Raw genomic sequence first — 27,452 nt, 5'->3', positions numbered from 1 at the left:
TAAAAACTGTTGTGTTAAAAAGGAAAGTATAATCCTCTCTATCTCTAATTTTTACATTAATTTGCACAATTTACTGAAGCAACTTAAGAGTTTTATAGCACCTTAATGACAGGTAGATCAGTTCTAAATGTGTGTGTGTGTGGCAGAACCAGCACTACATCTGCAACCTTGCTGGCTTGCTCCTTCCAGGGCAGGAGCGAAGAAGCAACTTTTTCCCTTTTGTTTTACCATTGTCCCTAACCATTGACACTTATAGGAGGGGAAATGCCTATACCAGCTCTGTCTATGTATGTTGGGGGAACAATTACCGGATCCACAGCCTGCCCACAACATGCTTCGTTTTGGCTCCTATTGCTGGCAGTAGATCTATGCTTGCAGAGCTTTCCATGGTATATTGGGGACCTTGGGGTGGATGTGCTCTCCTGCCAGCAAAGCTCCTCTCCACCAGTGGAGGGGCACTTCCACCCCATCCTAGCCTCCCTGAGCTGGCCTTCAGTGGGGATTGCAATTGCTGTATAACAGATTTATTGTGGCATAAGCTTTTGTGGAGTAGATTCCATTTTTAAATTTTTAGTAGAGCATTTATTAATTTTTAAGGGTTTTTTTTGCTTTTCTGAAATGATAGCCCTCAGTGCTATCCATAGTGATAATTAACTTGCAAAATACTTGTTGGCTTGAAGAAAACATATGATTACAATTGCTTCTCATAATACAACTTTTTGTATAATTTACTAAACTGATATGTTTAAACGTCCTATAAATTTGAAGTAGCTTTTAAAGCTGCGTGACTGTTACATGGATCTTTCTTAATCATCATAACTATTCTTCTTATTTTGATAAATAAAAACAAATGTTCTCTTGTTACAGCAGTGACATTTTAAATTTAATGTTTTCCCCCATTTTGCTATTGTTGAGCATGCTTATATATTATTGTAAATAAGCACAGACAGTGGCTGTTCTAAACTTAGAGCAATTTGGTGCCTGTAAATATAGCAAAGCAGATGAAATAAAGGGGGGAATCTGCCTTTTTTTAAGGGTTGCACCAAATTTGTGTGGGGTTTAATTTGAAGACATCTCAGTGGAGTCCTGAGAAGTCCTCTCCAAAAGTTGTATAGAACTGAACTATAGTATAACTATAGTATAGGCATAGTATAGAGTGGAGTTAAGACACAAGAAACTGAAAACTAAACATTCATCTGGTTAGTTGAATGTTTGCTGGGTTTTATGCTGATGTTATTGCCTGTATCTTGCAGTCTGTTGATTACTTTGAATTTTTTCGTCGATCTTCCTTTAAAGAGTTGTCCTCAAACTTCCTACGCTAAGGCAACAATTTCTACATTGAATTATTTTCTAAGGAACATCTGTACGTTAGGCATCAAAACTTTCCCTGTGTTGCAGAGACTTATGGGCCATGTTCTTGGGTATGTAACTCGCACCATGTGTGGCTTGTTGGGACAATAATACTATGAAACTGCATCCAGGAACAAACCCTGCTGCTGCATATTGCAGGGGAAGGTTGGTGATGACTGATAAATCTTTCAAGCTGGCTGTCTGCCATTACCAGTCTTCATTCAAGGAGCCTCATACACTTCCAAGGAAATCTAAGATTTCTAGGAACACAATTTTAAAACTGATGCTGTAACAAAGGCTTCTCCAGTGTGGTGCCATCTAGATTCTTTGGAGTACAGCTCACATCATCATACCTGACCATAGCCCATGCTGGCTGGGGCTGATGGGATTTGCAGTCCAAAACATCTGGAAGAGATCATGTTGAGGAAGGCTGCTGTAATGTGTTGCTGCTCATTAGGCAGCCTGTTGCCACCCCTCTTCTTCATATTATTGTCCTTGCTTCCACACCTTTCACCTCTCTTGTATTGCATTTCTTTAGGTGATTATACCCTGCGTTTCAGGACAGCAAGCCTTCACAAAGTGGCTTACAATGTAGCTAAAATGGTATAAACACAGTTTAAAAGCCAATTAAAAATCTATCATAAAATGGTAAAAAGCATTTGTCGAACATTGCATTCTCCCTCGTCCTGCCTGTTTTTTTGTCTTTGTCTATTGCAGTCTGGATAGCATAGTGCTCTAAGCTAGCATCCATGTCTCTCATTCCACCTGTTTAAGTTATTTTTTTCCTGCTTCAAAAATAGATTTTCCAAAGTAACTTCAGAAAGGATAAAAATAAAACACAAATTATATATAGATGTTCACATTGAGACTTTGCCCATCCGGTGATGGTCCTGGCTGGCTTTCATCTTGCTTACTGGCTCCTACCTTTATCCTCTGGGCCCCATTTGATCACTGCCAACAGCTCACCTCTGACAGGAGTTCAGAGAAACAACAGCCATGTGAAATATGTTAGGCTGAGATATGGTGATGTCAGGAGCTGCAGGGGCTTGAAATGGGAGCTGTTGGGTTTGTGTGCAAGATTGCCCCATATAGGGAGCTACTGAACTCCATGTTGCAACCTCTGTATAGGCCAGGGATGAGGAATCTGCAGTCCTCCAGATGTTCCTGGACTACAGCTCCCATCATTGCTGACCATTGGCTGTGCAGGCTGGGGCTGATGGGAGTTGTAAGACAACAACATCTGAAGGGCCGCACGTTCTTCACCCTCTGACATTGATCTGTATCTTCAGGCACTGGACTGACCTGATCTACCCAGTATGGCTATTGGATCTTCTTGGACAGGAAGTGATAGGGCTTCCTGATCTAGTTCAGCCTTACTAAACCATTTGGTCTTCCTGAGTTATGGCATATTACTGTATCTTTGATGATGACTTCTGGTTTGCTCCTTGATCTTGCCTCCTGACTTTGGCCTTTGGTTCTGGCTCATTCTTCAGTTCTTAACTATTAAATTGTAGGAGTGGGGGAGAAATTCGATTCAGTTCACATGTAAGGTGAACTTACTTAATTCACCCTTTCTGAAACCATATGTGAACTCAAACACAGTTATCCTTCAACATTTGCATGTCTCCGAATTTTGCAATGCAGTTCTCCAATGTGTTAAAAATGCATATATTAACATGCGCATATAAATGCATATGTTATTACAAATAACATACAAATGCATTATATTAGGGAAAATTGCTTTGCAAAACTAGATATTAGGCAAAATTGCATACAAAATATGTATAGTAAGAGAAATTAGCACAAAAATGCTGATTAAAAAAAATCACAATGTGGAAATTCAGAGAACTGAATTTAAGATTAGAAAAATGAGAAATTGAGAGAAACTGAAATGGACATGTTTGCCCACCCCTTTTAACTTGTCCCACAGTTGCTTGCTCACTTTAAACTGCAGTGCAGGGCCGAACCATGACGTGATTTGTACAGGGTCACCCAGTGAGCTTCCTGGATGTGTGGAGATTTTGAACCCAGGCCTAGCAACATGCAAGCCGGTGTATTGTACTGAATACCAAGGCCTGGTTCAAAATCCCCGCACATTAATTAAAATTTATTCTTGGTATGGCGGGATGGCATTTGAGAATAAATATGTTACTGTGATAGCTGCAGTATAATTTTCTCTATAATGAGGGTGTCTTGTTTTTTTAAAGAAAGTGATTTGTGCATCCCCTTCTTCCTTTCTTGAAAGTCAAGCTGGTGACAGAAATTTACTAAATAGTCCTGTCAGGAATTTAACTTTATTGACACCCCCCTATTTTTTGTCAATCAACGGGTAGACAAGAATTTCTAAGAAATTTTTCATCATGCTGATGGAAACCTTTTAGTGCAGAATGTCCATTAAGAGTAGCCACATGACTTGAATGTGTAAAAAACTCTTAAAATTAATAGTCTGGGACATATTATGGCAGGAGTGCCAAATTATCCCCTCTTCCACCATTCATCATCTTTTTTTAATGGATGTGTTTATCAGAGTGCCATGGGAGATTTGTACTCTGCAGAGTTGAAGCATTAATGTTAAATAGATGTGAAGCTCCAATCCTTTAATGGCTTGAAAGTGATCTGTCTTAGGAAAGCTAGCACAGGAGAATGGGGGTGGAGGTAGCATAAAAGAACAGGGTTGGGTATATGAAGTATGTACTATTTTCTGGAAAGCCTTTGGATCATCCTCCATTCTGCATACATTACTGTAAGTGTAATTGAAGTAATCACATATTCTTTCCCTGCCTACCCATGCCTTCATTTCCCTCCTTCTTCTGTTGTTTCCCTGTGTCTGTATTAGATTGTAAACAACTTGGGGCAGAGACCTGTCATAAACATTTTTTGTAAAGCATAACGTACATAGATGGTGCTGTGTCAACAGCAGCAACAGTGTAGTGGTTAAGAATTAGCTGAGAGCTTGGAAGTCCCTCATTCAAATTTTCACATCAGCCATGAATTTAGTAGGCACACCATTTGGTCTTGGTCTTAATCTCTCTCTGCAATATTGGGATATTGATAGTGGCCTAACTTGTTTGTTTGTTTCTTTGTTTGGGGGATATTATTATTCTGACATTTATATTTATATCTTTCTTCCATTATGGAACCCACCAAGACTATATATGGTTTCTAGGCAGTCACTCATCAGGCACTGACCAGACCCAGACCTGCTTAACTTCAGGAAAGTGGAGACCTCATGTGCCTTCAGGGTCCTTCTAGCCATGTTTTTATTGTGCATTCATAATTATTTGTGCTCATTATGCTATTAGGGGTGGGGCATACACTGTCCCTCTTTCAATACTGTTTGCAAAGGGGGGGTTATACTGCTTTGTTTCCAATCAGTGCGTATCCTGTAACTTTTTGTATCACAAATGTTTTGTGGAGCAGGGAGGGCAGATTGTCCTGCTTTTGTTGTGCTATACCCCTCTAGACAGTAATTAATGTTGTGACAATCTAATCTGTTTTACAGGGAGAGCCCACTTTATGGTGATCTCTCCCTTTGCAAAGGAATAAAGGCAAGTTCTTGCAAGTTAACAGGTCTCGTCTCTAATTCCTGATCGACCAACCTGGGAATTAGGGGCTATAACAGGCAGGCCCACACTTAAGGCCTGGCCCTTTTGTAACAATGTGGTAAAGTAGGGCAAGCATATCAGGATAACCAATAAAGCAGAATAAATCCACAACTAATGCACCATTATTGTGTCAAGAACATGTTGCAAAATACACCGGTCTGGAGGGTCCCTCAGGCCATGTCCTGGGACTTGCTCTAATAGAAAAATTCTCACAATATTAAGAAATTGAGACAGTAATGAAAAGCAAAACTAATAAAGCAAATTCGTATAACACTCAATGGCAACATGACCAGGTAAAAGCAGAGTTCCAAAGCATAGAACTAAGAGGCCTGGTAGGCAAAGGCAGTACCTGCCACTGAAAGAAAACAGAATCAGTGCCAGGAGAACCTGTCTCGGTGGGGGGAGAGTCCCAAAGCCAGAGTACCACATCAAAGAAGGCCCTGTCTTCACTCACCACCTCACTCACTTCTAATGGCAGTTGGACCCGATGGAGGAGCTATGAGGCAGATTTTCAAATATGGCAGGTTCACATGCAAGGAATTGGTCCCTTAAATACCTAGGTTCTAAGATGCTTAGAGCTTCATACAATACCAGCACTTTTAATTCTGCCTAGAAATGGACCAGGAGTCAGTGTGGTTGTTTAAAATTGGTGTAATATGCTATTGGTCCAAGTCAATAGTCTAGCTGCTGTATTTTGAACCAGCTTCTGTTTCTGAGTAGTCTGAAGCTGCGTCGCATTACAGTAATCCAAACAGGCTGATATCACAGCATTGGATAACTGTGCCGGGCTGTCCCTGCCCAAGAGCGATCACATATCGGCCTCAGCTTGCGAAAGATAACTTGTATGGTGTATTTTTAGGAGTTCAAAACACTTCACCCACATTATTTCTTTAATCTTTACAGCAGCTCTTTATATTAGGTCACTATCATTATCCTAATGGGGTGGAAGGGAACTGAGGCTGGGAGAGAATGACTTGCCTGAGGCTACCTAGAAACTTAACAGCAGGGCCAGCCCCAGACATGCCGGGGCCCTTGGGCACCTGCCGGCCCGGCCCCTGGCCCCGGCACATGCATGCACACACCACCTACCTGTCTCTGAAGGGCCCCTCCTTAGGGTGGGTAGGTAGCTCTCCCTTCCGCAATGCGTGGCACAGATCATGGGAGGGAGCTCCCAGGCACCCCCTACTGCTGCGCAGGCCTGTGACAGCCTCCTGCAACATGCTCCACCTACCTCTCCCTAGAGGTAAATGCTGGTCACCAAGGCCAGTGCCAGGCATGCTGGGCCTGTTGTACTGTGGGCGCAAGCCTGCCATCAACTAAGATGGCAGCTGAAGTTTCCCTAAGGGCTTGATACCTCTGCCACCATCTTGGTTGATGACACACATGCATGCTACGCCCATGCCTGCCATCAACTAAGATGTCAGTAGGGGCATCAGCCTCTTAAAGAAGCTTCCGCTGCCATCCTGGTTGATGGTATCCCTGCACGCGCAGTGTGCACAAGAGACAGGAGAGATAGGTAGGTGGAGTGAGCAGATTGTGGCAGGGGAGCGCGACTCTCCCGCCCTAATGAGGGGCCCTTCAGGGGCTCCTGTGGGCCATGGGGCCCTCAGTCAGGGCCCAACCTGGCTGTTCTTTGGTGCTGCCCCTGCTTAACAGCAGTGGTGAGGTTTGAAACTGGACTGTCCAGATTTGTTGCTTGATTTCTTAATTGTTATCCTACACCAGCTCTAACTTTTGAGCTTGTTGTCCCCAGTCTCAGACTCATAGGAATAGTTTTTCTTGCTATAGTATTCCCCAGAGCTCAAGGCAAGTGCCTACATTTGTTTCAAGGGTTGGGGTAAGCAAGCCTGTTTAGCTCACTCCCACTGTTCAAGCCATTGCAGAGGCTCTAGTCTGTATTCCACTACACCCAGTTACTATTGGCAAGTGGAGATGGGACTCAGAAGCATCCATCTTTGGAATAATGCCAACCAGAATTCCTACATCTTTGAGACAACTCAGGTGGAATCTTGCAGGTTTTACTGCAAATTATAGAGGAAGATTCTGACATAAAGGTGCTAGAGGACAGTTCTGAAGGAGGGACTACTGCTTTGCTGGTAGAAAGCTCATGATTCAGTCCCTGGCATCTCCAGTTAGAAGAATCAGGTAGCAGGTGATGTGACATACCTCTGCCTCTGTACCTGGAGAGCTGCTGCCTCTCAGGCATTATTGGGCTAGGTATTCAAATAGTCTAAACTACTATAGGGCAGCTGCCTATGACTGTAAAGTCCCAGTGGCTGCTTTCACATTGCACTTTATTCTATTATTTCAACAATTTCTTAACTGGTAATTTGCACATTTTATTCCATCTTTCGCACAATATTAAAGCAGTTCTGGAAATCTGAATATAGTGGAAGCTTGGCACTCATTTCTGTGATAAATGATTCCAGAAATAATCCATTTGCAAGCTTGAGAACCTGGACAATTGTAGGAGTTTTGCACTAGCTGCAGCTGCTCATGTGACAGGCATCCCAGCATGCAATGTGTTCCCACCCTTTAGGCACACATCAGTTTTTTTTGTTTGATGAAAATTGTACCAGTATTCCAGCGCAGGCACAGGTAACAGTTTCCCCTTCCTCCTTTTCCCACGCACACCAGATACCCCACAAAAATGATGTCAGATGCTAAAGGAAGAGGGGTCACATGTCAATGGGACGAGGTCCTAGACCTCCTACACAGTGGGGAACTACAGTGCACATGTGTATAACAAGTGAGGGATGAAAGGAAGACATTGTTCGTTGCACTAGTGTGAAATACATTTGCGCAAAATGCTGGTATATTGGCCAAAAAAGCCACAGTCCTTAACACAACAGGTACTGCGGTGTGAAAGGAATTTTAGAAATTGGGACAGAAGTGCTACCATTTTAATCCTCAAAACTGAGGCAATAAGCTCCATGTGTGAAAGCAACCATATTTTTTCCTTCACAAATGTCCCATATCCTCAAATTCAGCATGGGCTTTGTCCTTGAGTAATTTAGTATATGGGAACAGAAAATGGATGCATTTAATTCCTTCCACAACTCTTCCAACCACTTATCGGGCAAAGTCTAGGGGAGGCGGGAGGGCCACTGCTTTGTATTTGTTGAAGAAGACTAATTTTTTTCTGTATAACAAAGCTCTATTACATGCCAGGTAAATAATTGAGATGTTGCTGCAGGAAACCCTAAACCCCAGGGTCATACTGGAGATGGTGGAAGCAATGCGGTGTAAAGGATAGGCTGCAACCAGTAAAAAGGGGCCATTTCTGAAAGCATCAAAGAGTGGATATAGTTGAAAGCTTTCACATGATACCCTGCCCACCCCCTTTCTCATCACTGGGATGAATAACAGGCTATTATATTTCACATGCCTAATAGCCATCTGTCATAACAAGAACATGTTCCCCAAGGCTAACAAGAAGAGTGCAACCTCTTTAATGCTTCTGGTTCTAAAGCATCTCTGCTGAGGCCTCATTAGCATTCTTCTCCACAAAAATGGAGATTGCCTAATCTATTCCGAGCAATTTTCTCTGTCATTCCTCTTTTCATACAAAACCAGGTTCAGGTGGGGCAGAATGCTTCACTTTCCCCAAGGGTTGAACTCATCAGCAATGGCAAGCACCTGTTTTACAGTCTCACCCACTGCAAAAATCAATCCACGTCCATGGAAAAAATATTCTGAAAAATCATGAGGCATTATCTGTCTTGTGGACAATAATCTGCAAAAGCAGTTTTATTATTAAAAAAAATACTTTCTTTGGCAGTTAATGTTATGAAAGGAAGGGAAATACTTGATTCTGGGAACCCAGTTCATTACCCAAATGTGAATGCAAACTCTTATTAAGAGTCAGGAGTTCAGCCTTCTTATGTAAGTGACACTGCTGGCCCAGGGTGTTGAAACATCAGGCGAGAAATCATTGTGGATGGGTTGTTTCCATTAGAATATTCTGACAGCAGTGATCAAGCCTGCTTTCATGTATTAGGCCAAATAAGAATCTTTTGCTCCAGACAGATTTCTTTTTCTGGAAAATGATAAGAAAAGAAAGCCACATTTCCTTTTGCATGTCACTTTTATCAAAAGGGAACAAGAGAATCCGACAGGCTGATTAAAATTAGGTGACAAAAGTCATGACCTTTTTTGAACAAGCTGTATGCATTTTTAACATACAAACTTGATTCAGTCCTTATGAAGCTGTAAAATAAATGTTGAGCATAGACACATGCGATCCAAAGGTGCACACTAAAACACACTTAGTGTCAGCATTTCATTTTCATCCACTGCTTCCTCCCTCTGGCAACCCGCCAAATAGCATTTAAGGGCCAAACTAGATGCTGTATTATTCACGTCTTTGCCCTGGTGCACATGATTTAGTTTAATAGTAATAGTGAATGGATCCCAACTCAAATAAATACTAGGCAAGCTTGGTAGTTTCAATGTTTTTAGCTTTGTTTACTAAACATGCTTGATCACATTATTCTTAAATTGGTTTTAGGTATTAATTGTTTTAATGCTGTAATGAGTTTAATTCTATTTTAAATGTAGATTTTTATATGTCCAAATTATATGTACCCATTTTTAGTCGTAAGCCGCCCTGAGTTCCAGTTTGGAAAAGGGTGGGGTATAAATAAGATGATGATGATGATGATAATAATAATAATAATAAAAGCATTATTGACTTCAGAAATTTTTTTAATGCAAAATAATTTTTCCCCAGTGCAAATAAGCCTGTGCAAATTGTCTTAATTTCCCATTCAAAATTGTCCAGGACAGCCAGATCACTGGGGCTGATTCATGCATTTTTTAAAATTTTGTCTACATAAGCAATCCTGGTATTTCCACAATACATGCTTCTATGGTAAAGAACCCTGGTGATGATCATAGAATCATAGAGTTGGAAGGGGCCTATAAGGCCATTGAGTCCAACCCCTTGCTCAATACAGGAATCCAACCTAAAGCATGCCCAACAGGTGGTTGTCCAGTTGTCTCTGGAATGTCACCAGTGTTGGAGAGCTCACCACCTCCCTAGGTAATTGGTTCCATTGTCGTACTGCCCTAACAGTTACGAATTTTTTCCTGATGTTCAGCCAAAATCTGGCTTCCTGTACCTTCAGCCCATTATTCCACGTCCTGCACTCTGGGATGATTGAGAAGAGATTCTGGCCTTCCTCTGTGTGACAACCTTTCAGGTATTGGAAGACTGCGATCATTATCTTCCCTCAGTCTTCTCTTCTCAAGGCTAAACATGCCCAGTTCATTCAGTCTCTCCTCATAATGCTTTGTTTCCAGTCCCCTGATCATCGTCGTTGCCCTCCTCTGAACCTATTCCAGTTTGTCTGCATCCTTCTTAAAGTGCGGTGTCCAGAACTGGATGCAGTATTGAAGATGAGGCCTAACCAGTGGCGAGTAGAGAGGAAGCAATACTTTACACCATTTGGAAACTATACTTGATGTCAGGATGACTGGTCTGTAGTTCCCAGGTTCCTCCTTTTTGCTGTTTTTGAAGACAGGGACAACATTAGCTCTCCTCTAGTCATCCAGCACTTCACCCATCCACCACGATTTTGCAAAGACAATAGGCAGTGGTTCTGAGAGTTCTTCTGCCAGTTCCTTCTAAGATGCAGTCCATCGAGTCCAGGAGATTTGAACTCATTCAGAGTTATTAGATATTCTTGACTATTTGTCTATCAGTCCCAAGCTGCAGTCCTACCCCTTCCAACTTGTACTTCACGTTTGCCAAGAAGGTAATTGGCCCTCTTTTATTATTTATTTATTTATTTATTACAGACTGAGCAAAGGTAGGAATTGAGCACTTCTGCCTTTTTTGTCATTTGTTATCATTTTGCCATCCTCACTGAATAGCTGTACCACCATTTCGTTTCTCTGTCTTTTGCTATGGATGTATCTGATGAAAACTTTTTTGTTGCTTTTAGCATCCTTTCTTAACCTCAGCTCATTCTCAGTTTTAACCTTCCTGATGCCATTCCTGCAATTCTGTGCTACCTGTCTGTACTTTTCCTTTGTGTTGTGGCCTTCCTTCCACTTCCTAAATGTGTCCTCTTTTGTTTTCAGGTCATCTCTAAGGTTTTTGTGAAGCAACATCGGCTATTTCTGCTGTCTTCTTTTTTCCTTGTTGGAATTGTTTGCAATTGTGCCTTTAAAATTTCCTTTTTTAGAAACTTGCAAAACAGAGTGATGATGTTATCACACACTAGATTTAGAGCCCTCCAGACTGGTTTTATTGTAGGTGTATTCTGCACAATAATAGTGCATTAGTGATGGATTTATTTTGTTAGTTGTGTGATGTTTCCACAGTGATACCCTATTATTGTTGCACAGAAGGGTTATAGTACAACAAAAGTGGGACAGACAGACGCACACACATAACCCAAAACATACAGGATATGCACTGTTCAGAAATGAAGCAGTATGACTGCCCCAAAGCTTTGCCGGCACAAATAACATTGAAAGTGGGATAGTGTATGACCACCCTGATAGGATCATGAGCACAAATAATTGTGAATATTCAATAAAGGGCACATCTGGAGGGACCCTTAGCTGTAGACAGAAGTGTGTATTAGGGAAAGATTAGGATTACTTGTGTAATTCCCTTGAGTATGGTATCTGGAAAATGTGCTGCGGTAGTCTTAGAAATTGCTGCTGAGACTACCTGCTGCTACTCTGTTCATGCATTACATTTGTACATATTTGTTCTCAGCTGGAGAAGATAAGGGCTGTTCATTTGATTTTAGCATGAGATTTATAGTAACTTGCATCACAGCTTGTATAAAAAGAATAATTGTAGAATACTACACCATATAATACTACACAATTTTTGTACTTGTTTCTCAGAAGCAAGTGTCATTAAGTTCAGTGGAGCTTACTCCCAAGTAAGTGAGTATAGGATTGCAACCTTAGTGGGCAAATTAGTATCAAAATGAATTTAACCAGGTTAAGTAATTGTTTGCTTTGTGAGTGCCTAAACGAGAATCTTTTGATGAATAAGTGTTTGTGTGTTAGTTTGAACTAGGCATTTCCTTTGAAGTGGCCTTCCTTAAAACTTCAATCTCACCTCATTTAGAGTCTAGAGCAGCTGCCAATTTTAATATTCACATGCAGTGCAATCCTGTGCATATTGGGATATAAATAAATCAGTTTTTTACCTGTATTTAAGTCCAACTATGTTCAGTGTGGCTTATTCTCAAACAAGTACGCATAGAGTTACAGCATAAAAAGTCCTACAGATCTGGGAAACTTTTTATTTTTATTTTGTGAGGCTCTAAAATGTAAAGTCTAGGAAGACTGAATAATTGGGACCAAAAATTGTTGACTTGAACATTTCGAAGATTAGTCAAGGGTAACGGTGGTGGTTGTTTGCTTTGACTATGTCACAATAGTTAAGGATCTGTGTCAGTGAAAAGGTTTCCTGTGGATAACTAGGTTGCTAGGATATAGGTGGAAAATCTGTTTTAATTAGGCCAGTATGTTGCTACTCTGTTGCATTTATACGCAACAGAGGGGTAGGGTCATAGCTCAGTGGTAGAGCATCATCTGCCTTGCATGCAGAAGGCCCCAGTTTCAATCTCCGTCATCTCCAGGTAGGGCTGGGAGCACCTCCCTGTCTGAAACCCTGGAGAGCCACTGCCAGTCAGTGTAGACAATACTGAACTAGATGGAACAGTGAGTCTGACTCAGTATAAGGCAGCATCCTATCTTCCAATATATAGTAGTTTGGTTTTCTCTGATCAATTTTTTGCCCAGATCTTGTCAGGGTTTGAGATGAAACAGGAGTTGTGCCAAGAGGTTGGAAGTGAGGGATGAAGCTAGAAGTCAGGAGTGAAGGACAAGTCAGGACCAAAGGACAAACCATGATACAGAGCAAACCAGAAATCAGGACCGAAGAACAATAAAAAGATACAGGAACACATTCAGCTTGGGAAGGCCTTGTTGCTTGGGCAAGTTTGAAAGGGGAAGCACTCCTTACTGTCCAAGAAGGTCCAGTGACCAGCCTGTTAGGTGGGGTCAGTCCAGGGCCTGAAGACACCGCCCTGTCTATATCAGAGCTGGGGAACCTGTGGCCCTCCAGATGCGGTTTGACTAATTCCCATAATCCCCAACCAGCATAGCTAATGGTCAGGGACAATGGGAGTTGTAGCCAGACAACATCTGTGATTATTTCCCCCTTTTTAGCCTTATCCGTACAGCTGGTATAGCACAGTGGGGAGAGCCTGGCTTGGGTGTCCTGAGTCTGTGAGTTCAAATCCCCGCTTGTGTCTCCTGGGTGTCAAGGGCCAGCTAAAGATCATCCCCACAGTGATTTATGTGCCCTGCCACCTGTGCAGCCGTGGGCAAGCTGCATGGGCCCAAGGAGCCCAGTTGCCCCCCAGCTGGCAGTTGCTGACAAGGAAGGGGCTGGCTTGTGCAGCTGTGGCAAGCTGAGCAGGCCCTAGCCAGCTGGGGAGGACTAGCCTCAGAGGGAGGCAATGTTAAACCCCCTCTGAATACCGCTGACCATGAAAACCCTATTCATAGGGTAGCCATAAGTCAGGATCGACTTGAAGGCAGTCCATTTCCATTTTTCAGCCTTATCCATCTATAACACTGCAGATTCAGCCTAACAGTAGGTGGATCAGCAGATCATCAAAGGATTTTGATATTTCAGTGTGTTAATATTCATTTTACTTAACATATGATTAACTTACCTTTCCCTTTACTCTTTTTTTTAAATTTTAGATGACATATATTTGGAACAGCAGAATATTTCTTCTCTTTTGCTGAGTCAAAGGACTGTGGACAGCATGACTCATGAAGCCTTAACAAAAATCACAATGGATCCCAAAGCAAACAGTGTGTTTCCTGAGGGGTTGTCATCACCTGTTACCTCTCCTGAGGTGACTTCATTGGACCAAGAAGAAACAAGCAGAATCTCAGGACAAAATGTACCAGTGTTGGCTATTTCAGTAACAAGTAACGAGGCATCCTTAAGTAATGATAAATTGATTAACTCATTTCCAAATGCACAACAGACTCCTTCATTAAAGTCTTTTACAGAGGACTATAATTCAGGTTCCTATCCAGTGAAACCAACAAAAGAAACATTGCAAACTTTGTTGTTAGCACCTTCCCTACCTGTCCTCTCTTCGCTGGATTACACGGAAATGCTGCAAGCAACATTGCAAAGGGCTGCCTCTATCCCCACCATTCCTCTCCCATATTCAAACCCTTTTGACACGACAGGTGTAACTCTGACTCCAAGCAGAGACTTGCTCATGTCCTCAATTTATTTAAGTTCTATTGTGTCCGAGGTGGTGGGTGCAACAGTTGGAAAAAAAGGGGAGAGTTTGCTGTTTTCTTCACGCTCTTCATCTTTGCTTTTGGATTCTAGTGCAGAAGAGTCATCCCTGTTAGTGAGACAGCTCAGTGAGGCCACCCAGTTTATGCCAGGCATTTTGACAAAAAGTACTGGCCCATACACTGAAGCCCACTATAGTATTAATAGTAGTGTTACAGGAACTCTACGAAGCTCTCCTGTTCTGAGCATTTTAGAGGAAATTCCTGTTTTGTTAACTAACACAGGGTCTGACACGTTTTCAACTCGTCTTCCTTTTGTTATACCCCCTGCTCCCCCAATTACATTTCTGACTGTCTCCAGTAGTATCTTTAATGAGGAATTGTTTACACATGAGCTATCCCATAAATACTTCAGAAGTACAGCATCAATTTTGTCTGACGGTTCAGAAACACCTACTCAAATTGAGTTCTTCAGTGACTTTGCAAGCCCAGTGCCTTTCACTAGACCATATGCTTCATGTTCTTACTGTGACTTCACCTCAGTTCCCTCAGAGCCAGTTTACTCAGTGAGGCCTTCAGAAAATGATGTGGGCTCAGGTGATTATATTGAGACACTGTCATTCATGGTCTCTAATGTAAAAGGTGTTGCACCATTTACATCAGCAGTTAGTGATCTTTATGACTTGCAGGAGTCTCCTGAAGTTTTCGATACTACTTTTCCCTCAAGGCTTGTTGTTTCATTCTCTTCATGGTTTGCAGAAGTCTCTACATCAAATGCACTGGACATTAGCCTTAAAAACATAATATCTACATCAATTTTCCCTTCCTATGGCCAGTCACCTGAAATAATATCACTGGAAAGTGCTTCTGTGGGTTTTCCCTACTCTGTAACTGAAATGGTTATGCTGACATCTAGTGATCTAGAACTGTCCTCTGATGTTGCAATGGTTCCCCTTGAATCTGCCTTCACTGAAAGAATGAACACACCATCCATGACAACCAGGAACACAAGTCTGCTGGAAACACCTGAATATATGCCATCAGAATCTACACTTTTCCTTGGCAAAACACGTGTGGATTTCCCTACACAAGGATCTGCTATAAATAGATCAGACATTCCATCCAGCTTTTCATTAACCCCTTTTCCCTCTGAGCCAAATGACTTTTCACATCTATCATCTGCTAGAGACACATCTTTCCTAACAATGCCAAGTGATTTGACATCTTTACCTCACATTTCACCCACATTCCTTCTGTCATCTGTGTTTTTTGACAGTTCTTCTAGTTGGGGTTCAGCTGATCTCCCAGTTGCTGATATCACAAGCATAGACGCATCCCAACCTTCTTCATGGCAAACTTCATTTTTTAATTTGAACTCATCTTCTGTTTCAGTCTCACACAGTTCTACAACAGTGCCATCATCAAGTTTCTATATGAACTCCTCTATGTTACTGGAACCAACATCAGTCTTAGTGGTGGAATCTGAATTTTATTTTACCTCACCTTTCACAGAAGCTACCTCTCAGTTTGAGTCATCACCCATAGCCATTTATACAACTATTCCTACACTGGTGCTTCCCACCTCTGTGTCAGAGCCTGTTATCACCAGCAATATATTGGAGGATGAAACACAAGTGGCCTCGCGGTTCACCTTGTTGCAAACAACTCCCATCTTGACATTCTCATCCTCTACTGTTGAGAATACTGGTGCTACTGCTAAACTCACTTTAGTTTCCTCACTCACTGAGGCAACTGCAACCACATTTTTTTTTAGAACCACCCCCTATATGCCACCATTGGCCACAGAAGTGAGCAGCACTACAGTTTCCCCTACTGAATCAGTGGCCATTGCGTCTTCATCTGTACCTACAGCGATGCCTCCACCTGTGAATACGTCAGTTGAATCTGACACTCCAATAAGAACTAGTACAACTGCGTTTACCAGCATGACAATCTCCACTGCCACCACCTATAACAGCACAATTGGCCTTTCTACAACTACCAGTAGTACACCAAGTTCTTCTGCATCATCTTCCACCTCTGCATTGGTCACTACTACACAAGTTACAGTGGCAACCATTCCAGCCACCACAACCAGACCATCCTATGTTTGTGACATCACAGTCCCTGACAAATACTTAGTGACAGCTGGTAAGTCACCCCCCGATCTGTTATTTTATTTTTGTCATTAAAAATAGTTTCTTAAAATCCAAAAATTCATTTTCTAAAGGAAAAAAATCATGTTTTTCTGAGTTGCAAATGGTGTATCCTGTATTTTCCTAAAGCACTACTATGGCCACTACTAATATTATTCATTTAAAATATTTAATACCTGCCTTTGAGTTTAATTCTCTACTGCATAGTAATACTCTCTGTTGCAGGTCAGGAGCAGTACAAATAAACAAGCTGTAGCGCAAAGATGGGGAGTCTGTGGCTCTCCAGATCTTGCTGGACTACAGCTCATCATTGGTTATGCTGGCTGCATCTGCTGAAGTCCCACAACATCTGGAGGGCCGCAGGATCCCCATCGTTACTGTAGTGGGAGAGGTGAGCAGACTGCAGCATTTACCACTGTGATCTATGTCAGGGTCAGTTGCTACTTGTTGAAGGCAAGTGGCAAATTGCTTGGCTGTATTATGTGTGTATTATGGCACACTGTAGAATCCTCCAAAAACCAAGGTGGTTGGTCTTAAAGTTCCTGGCCTTCTTGCAGGGGGCTAGACTTATACCTTTCAGCCCTACAAATCTGTGAGGGTAAGAATTATACATTATTATATATTATATTTCATAACATTGATTAGAGATCCAGTAATGTGTAGGAGGGAACTATTCCAGTTTCAGTTGAACTGACAGGTAAGAATTCTTCTCCTCTTTCTCCTCCTCCTTCTTATTAGCAGTGAGAGAAATACTTTTGATATGGAGGACTATTAGGGATAGGATCCCTAGTCATTGATGGATCGCAGCATCCTTCAGCTTCTCAGTTCACAACCAAACACATAGATTCATTGTTGAACCTTTTGGGTAATAGTAGTGACCAAGGATTTTTTTTAACCAAGCTTTCTTGCACACTGTGATTTGCTGCCTGTCCTTCATTCTTCCCTCTATTTCTCATGTTCAGGCATTGAGTGCCATTGCTTATTTAGCCAAAAGAGTACTGCCCAAACAGAAGAGGGAGTTACTGTCATGCTTGGGGGGAATCCCCAGGTTTCTAGAAGTACAAAAAAAAAATTAGGAAAAGAAAATCTTAAAGTGGGTGGGGGGGACAGAATGCTCGAAATGGCCCAGTGAGCAGGGGTGTAGTTGTCCAGGGTCTCATGGGGTCTTAGACCCCTTCCTTTTTGGGGCGCAGGGTCCCAGCAGGATCTCTATGTCCTATAAGCCAATCAGCGTGAGAGGGGAGTATGTTAGCCACTGGGAAGAGTCTTCTAACATGTTTCCTTGTCCTTTCCTACTGATTGGAGCCAGTCAGAGTGAAAGAAGATGAGTCAGTCACTGAGAAGACTCTTTTCAGTAGCTAACACTCTCCCCTTTCATGCTTCTGGGGATGTTTGTTGTGGGAGAAATTAACAAGGATCTCATTCTCAACCCAGTAGAAAAATGGGGAAAGGGGCAGTTGCTGTGACTATCATGAAGGGATCCTGCACTTCTGAATTTGCAACTGCAGTACTGCCAGGAAGGTCTGAACATGCTCAGTAGACATTAAATGTTGAGTGACTCTGGGGAAAAGATGGAAAACATGGGAGAGAGGGAATGGAATGGAGTGGCTGGAATCCCAAACAGCAGCAATCCACATTGCAACATTGTCTTACAGTCTCACTTCTTTCTTCATAATCCCAGGGAACACCAAATACTGAGGGATTCCCTTAAAAGCTTGCTTAGAAGCTGCAGCTGGTATAGAATGTAGCAGTCTGCCTCCTGAGAATGCCAGAAGCTTGTTATGCCAGCACATCAGGGAGATTTTTAGGGAAAATGCCATTTTTTAATTTTTTGCCGGACAATGTTGCATATTCCTTGAAGCTGTCTCCTTGTCCAATGTGTAGAGATGTGTGAAACCCACAATTTCTGAACTTTTAAAAACACCAGTCTTTATAACACCAGGATTTATAAAACTCTTCTCATTTTATGCAGGATTGATTGGATGCTATGTTTTTAAAATGTCTGTTAGCGTCTGAGTGAAAGGAGTCAGGATAGGGGAAGAAACTCTATTTCCTTGTAGTTCTGCCACTGCTATTTAGGTCTGTGTAAGCATGATCTTAATAAATAATCTATTCGTTGATTCAAATTTCTAGTGCTAGCCCGAAAATCTGTAGTAGAAAACATCAGCAAATCCATCAAAGAAATCCTGAGAACTGAGTTTAGGAGACCAGTTGAACTGGAGGTAAGCAATATCTAATACACAGTGTGCTTATAATTGCTATTAAAATTTTGTTTCAATATAAAACATCACAGGAATACTTGAGACATATGGGTGTAATTGGATATATCCTCCAGTTAAGTCATGTCTTGATCCTTGAGTGGTTGTGCTGGTGTATTTTTCTACTGTGCTAGTGTAATGTTGTGGTTTGTGACGTACTGGTGTAATAATTTGTATGCAGCTTCCTCTTTTGCTGGTCTAGGAAGTCCCAGGACAAGGCCTTATATCCATCTGCCTCTCTGAGCCAACAATAGTAATAGTATAGTAGAGGAAAGGTCATTTGTACAGTTCTGTGCTGCTTTCATGTCAAAGATCTGCTAGGAGATTTATGCTAGATAAACTGACATTAGCTACAGCGTACCCAAATGCAGCACTAATGTTTGTGAGTAGACTTTAACATTTTGTTATTCCCTTGCTTTAGTACTTGTTCCATGTATGCACACTTTTCCATTCATTTACACTGCAAGCCGTTGAGCTGATTAAAAATTGAGCTTCAGGCAGCAATAGGTCTGCTTCTTTTAAGAATAATCCTCATAACCTTCCACCTTGGGTTCATCCTCTGGCAATCTCTTATAACATTCAGAAGACCTATTTCTATTCACTCGCTCATATTTCTGTTCTGACCGAATGGTGTCTTTGCATGCTTTCTATCTTGGATGAAGGTCAGCTTTATTTCCTCATTGCAACATTTATATCTGGAGTGTTCTTATCTCCCTCAAGAAAGAGATCCATGCCCCATAATGGAATACTGCCAAGGTTGCTATGTCTTGAAATTAACCACTGTGCAGCTTAATAACCTACACTAATGAATTGTTGTCAGATATCTTGGAAATGCTTTCCCTGGTGTGAAACTTGCTCCCTGCCAACAAAGTTGACTTAACTGTAAAGCTCTGCACATAAACAGTTTTATATACAGTGCAACCACAGATGAATAGTGTGTGTGTTTCATGGTTTCGCTTTCTTTGCATCTTGTATTTCCTGCTTCACAGATGTTTCATTTTTATGATGTGTTATGCAGGGGGTAGGTAGTTCTGTTAAATGCAGCGCCATGGCAAAGTACATTTAGAAAACTGAAATTTGTGGTTGTAATTTAACATTCATAGCTCAGCTGCAATGTGAGAGGAAATATGTAACATGATAACTTTTTTCATTGCAACATCTTCTGGTGGTGAGGAAAGGGGGTGCATACCTTTTAGCTTACAATGGTCTTCATTATAAATATGAGCGAACATGGATCAAGTTTGCACAAAGAGAGATGTCACCATAAAGTGTAGATTTTTTAAATTTTATTGCTTGTTTGTCACCCTGGGCTCCTTCTTGGAGAAGGGTTGGGATATACATTTATTTATTTATTTGTAGGTAAATTTTTAAGTTGAGACCTATCATAGTCTGCGTCTGTGTTAGAATTGCTTGTTAATGTGTGTTTTTTAATAATATGTTTTAACCCTTTTTAAAAGATGTTTTTAAAGCTTTTTAAAAATGTTTTTAACATTGTTTTGTTTTAATGTATTTTAAGGTCTGTTTTTATGATGTTTTAAAGTGTTTTTAGCATTTCTGTTTGCCACCCTGGGCTCCTGCTGGGAAGAAGGGTGGGATATAAATAAAACAATGAATAAATAAGTTAGTTAGTTAGTTAGTTAGTTGTTGGTTGTTTACTCTTCGATATGCACCACCATGGCACAACCCCAGGAAATGCCATATTCATGTTCATTGGGCATGGTTCTGTGTTGAGGAGCATAGTAAGCTGCCTTACACTGAGTCAGACCAGTGGGCAGTACTCAGTTTTTTCTGCACTGACAGCAAGCAACTCTCCAGGTTTTTAGGTAGGAGTCTTTTCCAGCCCTATCTGGAAATACCAGAAATTGAACCTGGGATCTTGTGTATGTGCTCTATCACTGTGCTTGTTGTGGGGTACAGGATTGCGATAGGACTCTGGGGACTGGGTTACCCCCTGCAAAGGAGGGAATAGTAATTGAAGAAGGGTGATTTCGAGGGGTGAGAACTCCTTGCATGTTCAGTCTTTATCTGCAGCTGCTCACACTCCTTTGCTAAGAAGCACACATTTGTGTATGAGGTGGGATGATGAAATAGTGGCTACCTATGGGAAACCATTCCCACTGTGGGGGCCCATGGCCAGTCAGTCAGAAAGGTGGAAGAGTTCCTGCTTGCAGCAACTCTGTCACTACTTGGCAATGTGCTTCTGACTTACATTATTATTATTGTTACTATTATCATCATTATATTTATTACCTGCCTTTCACCATTAGGTCCCTGGGTGGATTACAGAGATTTAAAATACAGGACTCATTTTATGCTTTATTCCATCTTCCTACACATCACTAGCCCTCTAAACATAACAGTAGAAAACTGGTGTCTGGGTTGGGTATATGAATTGAATTGGTAAAGGAGGCAGACTGTGGTTGATGGTTGTGGCTGTGTAGAATGGATTAGATCTTAAGGCCTCCAACTTACAGTTCTGTTCATAAGGTGTAGCAATGTGAATGGGTTTTTATTGCTTGTTTGAGATGTTTGTAAAGGTGTTATAAACTGGAATAAAGCGTTTGAGAGGTTATTATGGGGTGGTCAAGATTTAAAGAAGCCAACTTTAGGTGTTAAAATAGATTTTGTTCCTTTTTATCATCTAAACTATGTATAAAATGAAATATGTTGTGTTTACTCTGAAGTATACCCCCTAAGCCCAGCATTGTGACAGTACATAGGTGGTATACAAGGGGCCTATAACTCTGTGTTCTTGACACTTCAGGGCAATTAGCTTACCTTTACTTTACTTTACTAGGAATGCTAAATCTATGGGACTTATTTATGTAATCTTTGTAGTGATGGTTTACAGAATAGTTATTTTAGCTTTTAGGACAGAAAAAAGAGAGAAGATTAAAAACCTCATAGTTTCTGGAAAAAATGTATATCCCAGAAAAAGATTGCAAATTAGAATCCATTTTTTAATCTCATGAATTCTTAAGACACTGCCACAATTTTGATATCCTGATTTTACTATTGAAACATTTGAGGCCACTGTTACCAAGGACTCACAGTCACCCCATTTGATGGGAAGATTCAGCTGGAAGAAAGGTTTATCACAATGCCAAAATGCTGTGGTCCCATTGCACGAAGTTGCACCTAGGTCCTGGTTAAATCAATGTGAAAAGTTAGCCATGACTTAAGTCCCTTTGATTTCAATGGAAGCTAAATGCAACTGACTTAGTTTTGATCCAACCTTGTATCAACAAAGGTCTGTGCAGAGTAGACCCAGTGGAATTAATGAACCTAACTTAGTTGTGCCTATTCACTTCACTGAGTCTCCTCTGAGTAGGACTATGCACTGAATATCTCCCAGAATGTTTAGGTGTGCAAAACAGAAGACACAGTCCCTCCAGCTCGTAAGATGCTTGTGTTAGCCTCCTGAGTGCTGAACAGCATCTCCATATACACAGTCTTTCTATAGAAACATTGTGTAGTGATAAATACTGCTGCTTCTGTGATTCTTAAAAATCTAATTTTTTCTTCCTTTTTTTGATAGGTTTATAGACTTTCTCCCAAATTCTCATTTTTGGTGACCTCAGGTCCTTTCGTTTACACGGCAATTGCTGTCATCAATGCTCTTGTGAGCAGCAGCCTTCTTCATGGACAGAGGCCTCTCATTTTATCACTACAACCTTCTTTCCCTTCTCCAGATCGCAAGTTCCAGGTGCAGACTGGTAAGCTGAAATATATCATTCCTTCTATTTTTACTTTGTACAGAAGGAAATATAGGCCCCTTCCAACTCTACTATTCTATGATTCTATGAAATACAACTTGGCATTATGCATCCAAGATTTGTTGTGGGACAAGACATGATCTCTTTCTCAAGTTACAAGTTTAGGACGGATTGCAATATAGTTGTGTAGAGAGAAAGAGAGTGCATGTGTGTACATGCACACACACACACACAAAACACATATATGCACATTAAATACAGTATTTTGAGCTGCAGATAGTATTGCTAGGACAGGAAGTCAAATCGTGTAAGCAGCAGTCCTTATTGTTGTGACATGTGGCAAATTTTGTTCAGTACAAAAGAATTAGCTATTTTATTTGGTAATAATTTATGGACATCATAGTATTCTTAATGTTTTGTCACTTGGTACTAATTTTTTGCGGGGTGGAGGGGTTAGTTGTGGAGCACACTATAGTATCTTATTATATTATATGCTTTTAACTTTGGTAGGTTTTAATTGTATCTGTTTTTTATCTGGAAGCCGCCGTGAGGTCCAGTTTGGAAAAACGGCGGGGTATAAATAAAGTTAATAATAATAATAATATCTTGAGAGTAAATGAAGACTTTTTAAATTGTTAAGCTAGCTTTGGTGTAGCAAAGTTTGGTCAAGAGTATGTTTGGTTCCGGTACTTATTTCTTGACTCAGATGTTGGACTTTTTGACCCTAATAAGCATGTCACTGTTACTCTTAAAAAACACAGTTCTGCAGAGCAGCTTCTAGTTGTACCAACTGTTTGCCTCGCAGTAACTGCATTGCAGGCATGCACAGCTTTTGATCCATTAAGCCAAATGCAGCCCAACTGACATACATTGTGGCGTTTTAGGCACCTGATAGCTCCCTGGTTTTGCAGCTCCAAAGGAGGTTATCGAGCTCCTTGTGGCTCACCAGATCTGGCTGGTGGACTGTATTTGGTCTGGAGGGTCATAAGGTGCAAGCCGATTATAATGTTGCCTAATGAAGTGTTATCAGAACTGCCAAGAATAGGCTCTTGTAGGTAACTCTTGGCAGTATGCAGGTTGTATCTTGGGACAGCCACAAAACTGAGTGGGTTGAGGCAGGCTCAGAAGCATAATCAAAGATATGTGGGGTTATTGGCAAGGGGATAAGTACAAACATGTCAAGATGCCGGAGTGTAATGCAGTTCCCAGGGGATCAGTCCAAGGTAACTTATACTGATAATGTTGTTGTGTTAGCTGCCTTAAGAACATAACAGCCCTGCTGGATCGCGCTACATGTCCCATCTCGTCCAGCATCCTCTTCTCACAGTAGCAAACCAAATGCCCACAAACAGATGACAAATTTCCTCTAATTGGAAAAAAAGTTAGATCCCCTAAAATCGATGAATGGCTTTTCAAAATACGGGATATAGGTTATATGGTGAAGCTGACAAACCTCATCAGAATTAGAGAAGGAAGGGCGACAAGACAACTTGTTTGTGGAAAAATTGTCTTTATTTATTGTATATTGAAGTAATAAGACACAGGATGGAGCTCAGCCACATGTTTTACTAGACTTGATGTGAACAGGAGAAGTATTGGAATATTAGAAATGAAATTCCATACTGACTTGAATTATGAATCCCATAGAGCTGAAATACGATTAAAATGTATTTATTAATTTATGTATGGACAAAATTAGTTCAAACAGACATGTCACTATTTTTTGGTCTCCATTTTCTTTTCTTTGTGTTTATTATTTAATTTGTATGTTGTATTGTGTATTTTTCTGTGTACTTGCTTTCTCTATAGCTATGCAATAAGTAAAAAAGGAAGCCTGCAAGCAGGACCTGAGTGCAAGAACGCTCTCCCCACTTACAGTTCTCAGCAACTGTTATTCAGAGGAATGCTGCGTTCAACAGTGAAGGCAGAGCATAGCTATTGTGGCTGCTAGCCCATGAATTTGTCTAATCCTCTTTTAAATCCATCCGGGACCATCATTGCATCCTCTGGGAGTAAATTCCATAGTTTGAGTATGAGCTGTGTGAATAAGTACTTTGAACACTTAATTGTGGAAAAACAGGTTTTAAAGTTTGATAAATAGGAGGAGGGGGAAAAATAGCCAGAAGCAATGGGGAAGCACAAACACAGTATCAAAGTATCCCAATGTTCAGGTATGGCATAATAATTGTCTTGAAAACATATAGTCCTGGCCAGGATCAGCCTGGTTCACTGAACTTGTGTTTGCGACTGTTTTGGGGTGGGTACAAGTATCCTGTAATTCTAGAGTTGGAAACACTAACCTTAGATGTATTAACACAGACATTTGCTTTCTACTCCTAGTGCTTCAGTTTGTGCCTCAAAGCATTGATGTTGGTTTCTGTAACTTCAGCCAACGCATTGAAAAAGGGCTGACAGTTGCATTTGGGGACGTGAGAAAACATCACCTAGATATTTCCAGCTTCACTGTGCAGGTAAGATGAGCATATGCTGAAGCAGAAACTGCCCTTCCTCTCTCCACGCCACCCCCCATTGCTCCCCAGCAATGTTCACTTTACATCTGTGACAACAGTGATGTTGCTGGTGATTGTTATTACAGTTATTCCCAGCTGATGCCGGTGCTTAAGACAGTGGCCAAGAACTTTTTCTTCCAAAGCCCAATAACAAACATCCTAGCAGGGCAGTAGATTGGAGTATGTTTTTTTGCATTTGTGCATTGCAGCAATGATACTTTGGTTAGGCCTACAACAATGGGCAGATGTTTCAGTAGTGAGCTGTGTACAATTCCTGAAGCAGAAAACTTTTAGTTAGAGTTTTACATGTTGTTTTGCTACTCATTCTCCTTTGAATACCCTCTGCTGAATTGTTGTCAATATTATTATTATTATTATTAAATTTTATTTATACCCCACCTTTTGGCCAAAGGCCCTCAAGGCAGCTTACAAAGAAAAATAAACACAGGTATAAAAATACAATATAAAAATACAATAAATATTACTCAGTTATTACTGTAGTATTTTTATTGTACCTTTACAATATAGATTTGCTTATGTCATCATAAATAAGCATTTCACAATTGTTAGGCCCTCATTTATCTGACATATAGAAATAGTATCTCAAGGCAGTTATTCATTTTTTTTTTAATTATGCCCCCCTCTTTTGATCCAGAAATATCCCCATACAAGAGAAAAATTAGATATAACAATAGGAAACATTCCCAATAGACTTGGAGCTACTAGGGTCCAGATTTGTTCCTTTTTGCACCCTGTTCTCAAATTGCTTATTCTGGAGCAGTTGATTAGATATACCATTTTTGTAGACTAGTGCCTTTATCACATAGCTGTGTGGTGATGATTCCTGACTTGTAGTTTAACCCAGGCTTGGAAATAATTTTGCAAGTGGCTGCACTTATATAGTGTTTATTTTCCCTGATAAATCCAGAGAAGTTCAAAATATTAATAAAAACTGAAGAACAGAATGCAATGTATTCCATCATATTAAAAATCAGTAGACAGACCATAAGCAAAAGTATACCTAAAAGCTATTCTGAAAAGACTCTTGACTCCTAAAAGGCAATTAAGGCTGCAAACCTAAACGTGCCTGGGAGTTAGCCCCATTTAATAATGTGGGCCTTAGTTTTGAGTAAACATAAATCAGGTTGCCCAGGAAATTGAGCAAAGCCACCTTCCTGAGAACAGAATTTTACAGAACTGGAGCTACCACTAAAAAGGTCCTGTTCCTCCCTAACAATGATAATACTTGATAGTGCTTAGCATTTATATAGTACTTTAGAGTACTCAGAGCATTTTACATATCCTATCTCGGGTTGCCAACATTTTTGGGCCCATGGGCACATTTGCAAACCGGACATACTGTTGATACTCAACAGACACCACAACCAAGCACACGTTGTAGCCTGTTCTATCAGCTACAGTAGATTCCTGCTTTCAAGGATAATTTCAGCAAAGGGATGGGTGAGGAGAGGGTACCCTGTTGGCATCACGGAGCTGCAGATGCGCCCATGGGCACCATGCTGGCAACCCCTGCTCTGTTTTACAATCCCTACAATAACCATGTGAGGCAGGTCAGTATGATTATCCGCATATTGCAAAAAGAGGGTTAAAGATTAGAAGGAATGGCTTTTGTAAGGCTGTTCATGACAGAAGTGACACTTGAACTGGGGGCTTTCTACACAAGCACTACATCTCATACATGATCCTTAGACAACACAGCTACTTTATAAAGCTCTCCTGCAATGGATAGAAGCTGCCTAGACAAAAGAAAAGAAAATTATGAATGCAGCTTCTAGAAAAATCACTGCATAAGAAGCCCACATTATAGCAAGCAACTATAGGTATTTTGTCAGAGCAACTGTGGCTCAGCCACTTTCGTTAACTTTGGTTTAACCTATGTCCTTTGTGGCTGTTGTATTTTTAGAACGGTGGTCCACAGGAGGAAGAGCAGTGCTAATGCTTCTGTATTTTATTCTTACATGTTTTACATTGTTCTTTTCAGATATTGAATATAACTCTAGGTGGGTCTAGAACAGTGTTTCGGCAGGGCCCTGTGCAGATTGTTTTTGCTGTTCAAGAGAAACACGGATTCTTGAATGGGTCTGAAGTCAGTGAGCTGCTAAGGAACCTCTCTGTAGTGGAGTTCAGTTTCTACATGGGCTTTCCTGTGCAACAGATTGCAGAACGTGAGTATTTATGTAATAGAACAATTCTTGTTTTCCCTCTAACCATGCTTGTTTAAAATATTTTAATTACACTACTGCTTTTGTTTAAAAGCTTTCCATGTAAGTTGTCAACATTAAAACTGTTTAATGTTAAAAAAAACTTGCAATCCCTCCCTCCTTAGCATCATGGTTCTAGCTAAGGAGAGATCTGGGAAGTAAAGCAAGAGGTGGCAAGTGGGCTTCCTGCTGGACGGAGACACTTGCCTCTTCTGACTAGCTGCGTACACACCATACATCTAAAGCACATTACTTCCTCCAAAGAATCCTGGGAACTGTAGTTTGTCAAATTGCTGGGAATTTTAGCTCTGTGAGAGGTAAACTACAGT

General features: G+C 40.9%; 1 protein-coding gene across 2 annotated transcripts in view; it reads left to right on the top strand.

Moving 5' to 3' along the window:
- KIAA1549 (KIAA1549 ortholog) overlaps nucleotides 1-27,452 on the top strand; it is a 152,864-nt gene that overhangs the window by 54,657 nt on the left and 70,755 nt on the right. For both annotated transcript variants that reach the window (XM_061638825.1, XM_061638826.1), the window contains exons 2-6: nucleotides 13,704-16,412; nucleotides 18,551-18,639; nucleotides 22,214-22,391; nucleotides 24,732-24,862; nucleotides 26,904-27,087. In XM_061638825.1, the coding sequence (XP_061494809.1) occupies nucleotides 13,704-16,412; nucleotides 18,551-18,639; nucleotides 22,214-22,391; nucleotides 24,732-24,862; nucleotides 26,904-27,087 (3,291 nt within the window). The remainder of the gene's footprint in view (nucleotides 1-13,703; nucleotides 16,413-18,550; nucleotides 18,640-22,213; nucleotides 22,392-24,731; nucleotides 24,863-26,903; nucleotides 27,088-27,452) is intronic.

Source organism: Rhineura floridana, chromosome 8, assembly GCF_030035675.1.
Source record: "Rhineura floridana isolate rRhiFlo1 chromosome 8, rRhiFlo1.hap2, whole genome shotgun sequence".
Classification (NCBI taxonomy): Eukaryota; Metazoa; Chordata; class Lepidosauria; order Squamata; family Rhineuridae; genus Rhineura; species Rhineura floridana.
Note: the sequence above shows the minus strand (reverse complement) of the source record. Positions and strands in the feature narration are given on the sequence as shown.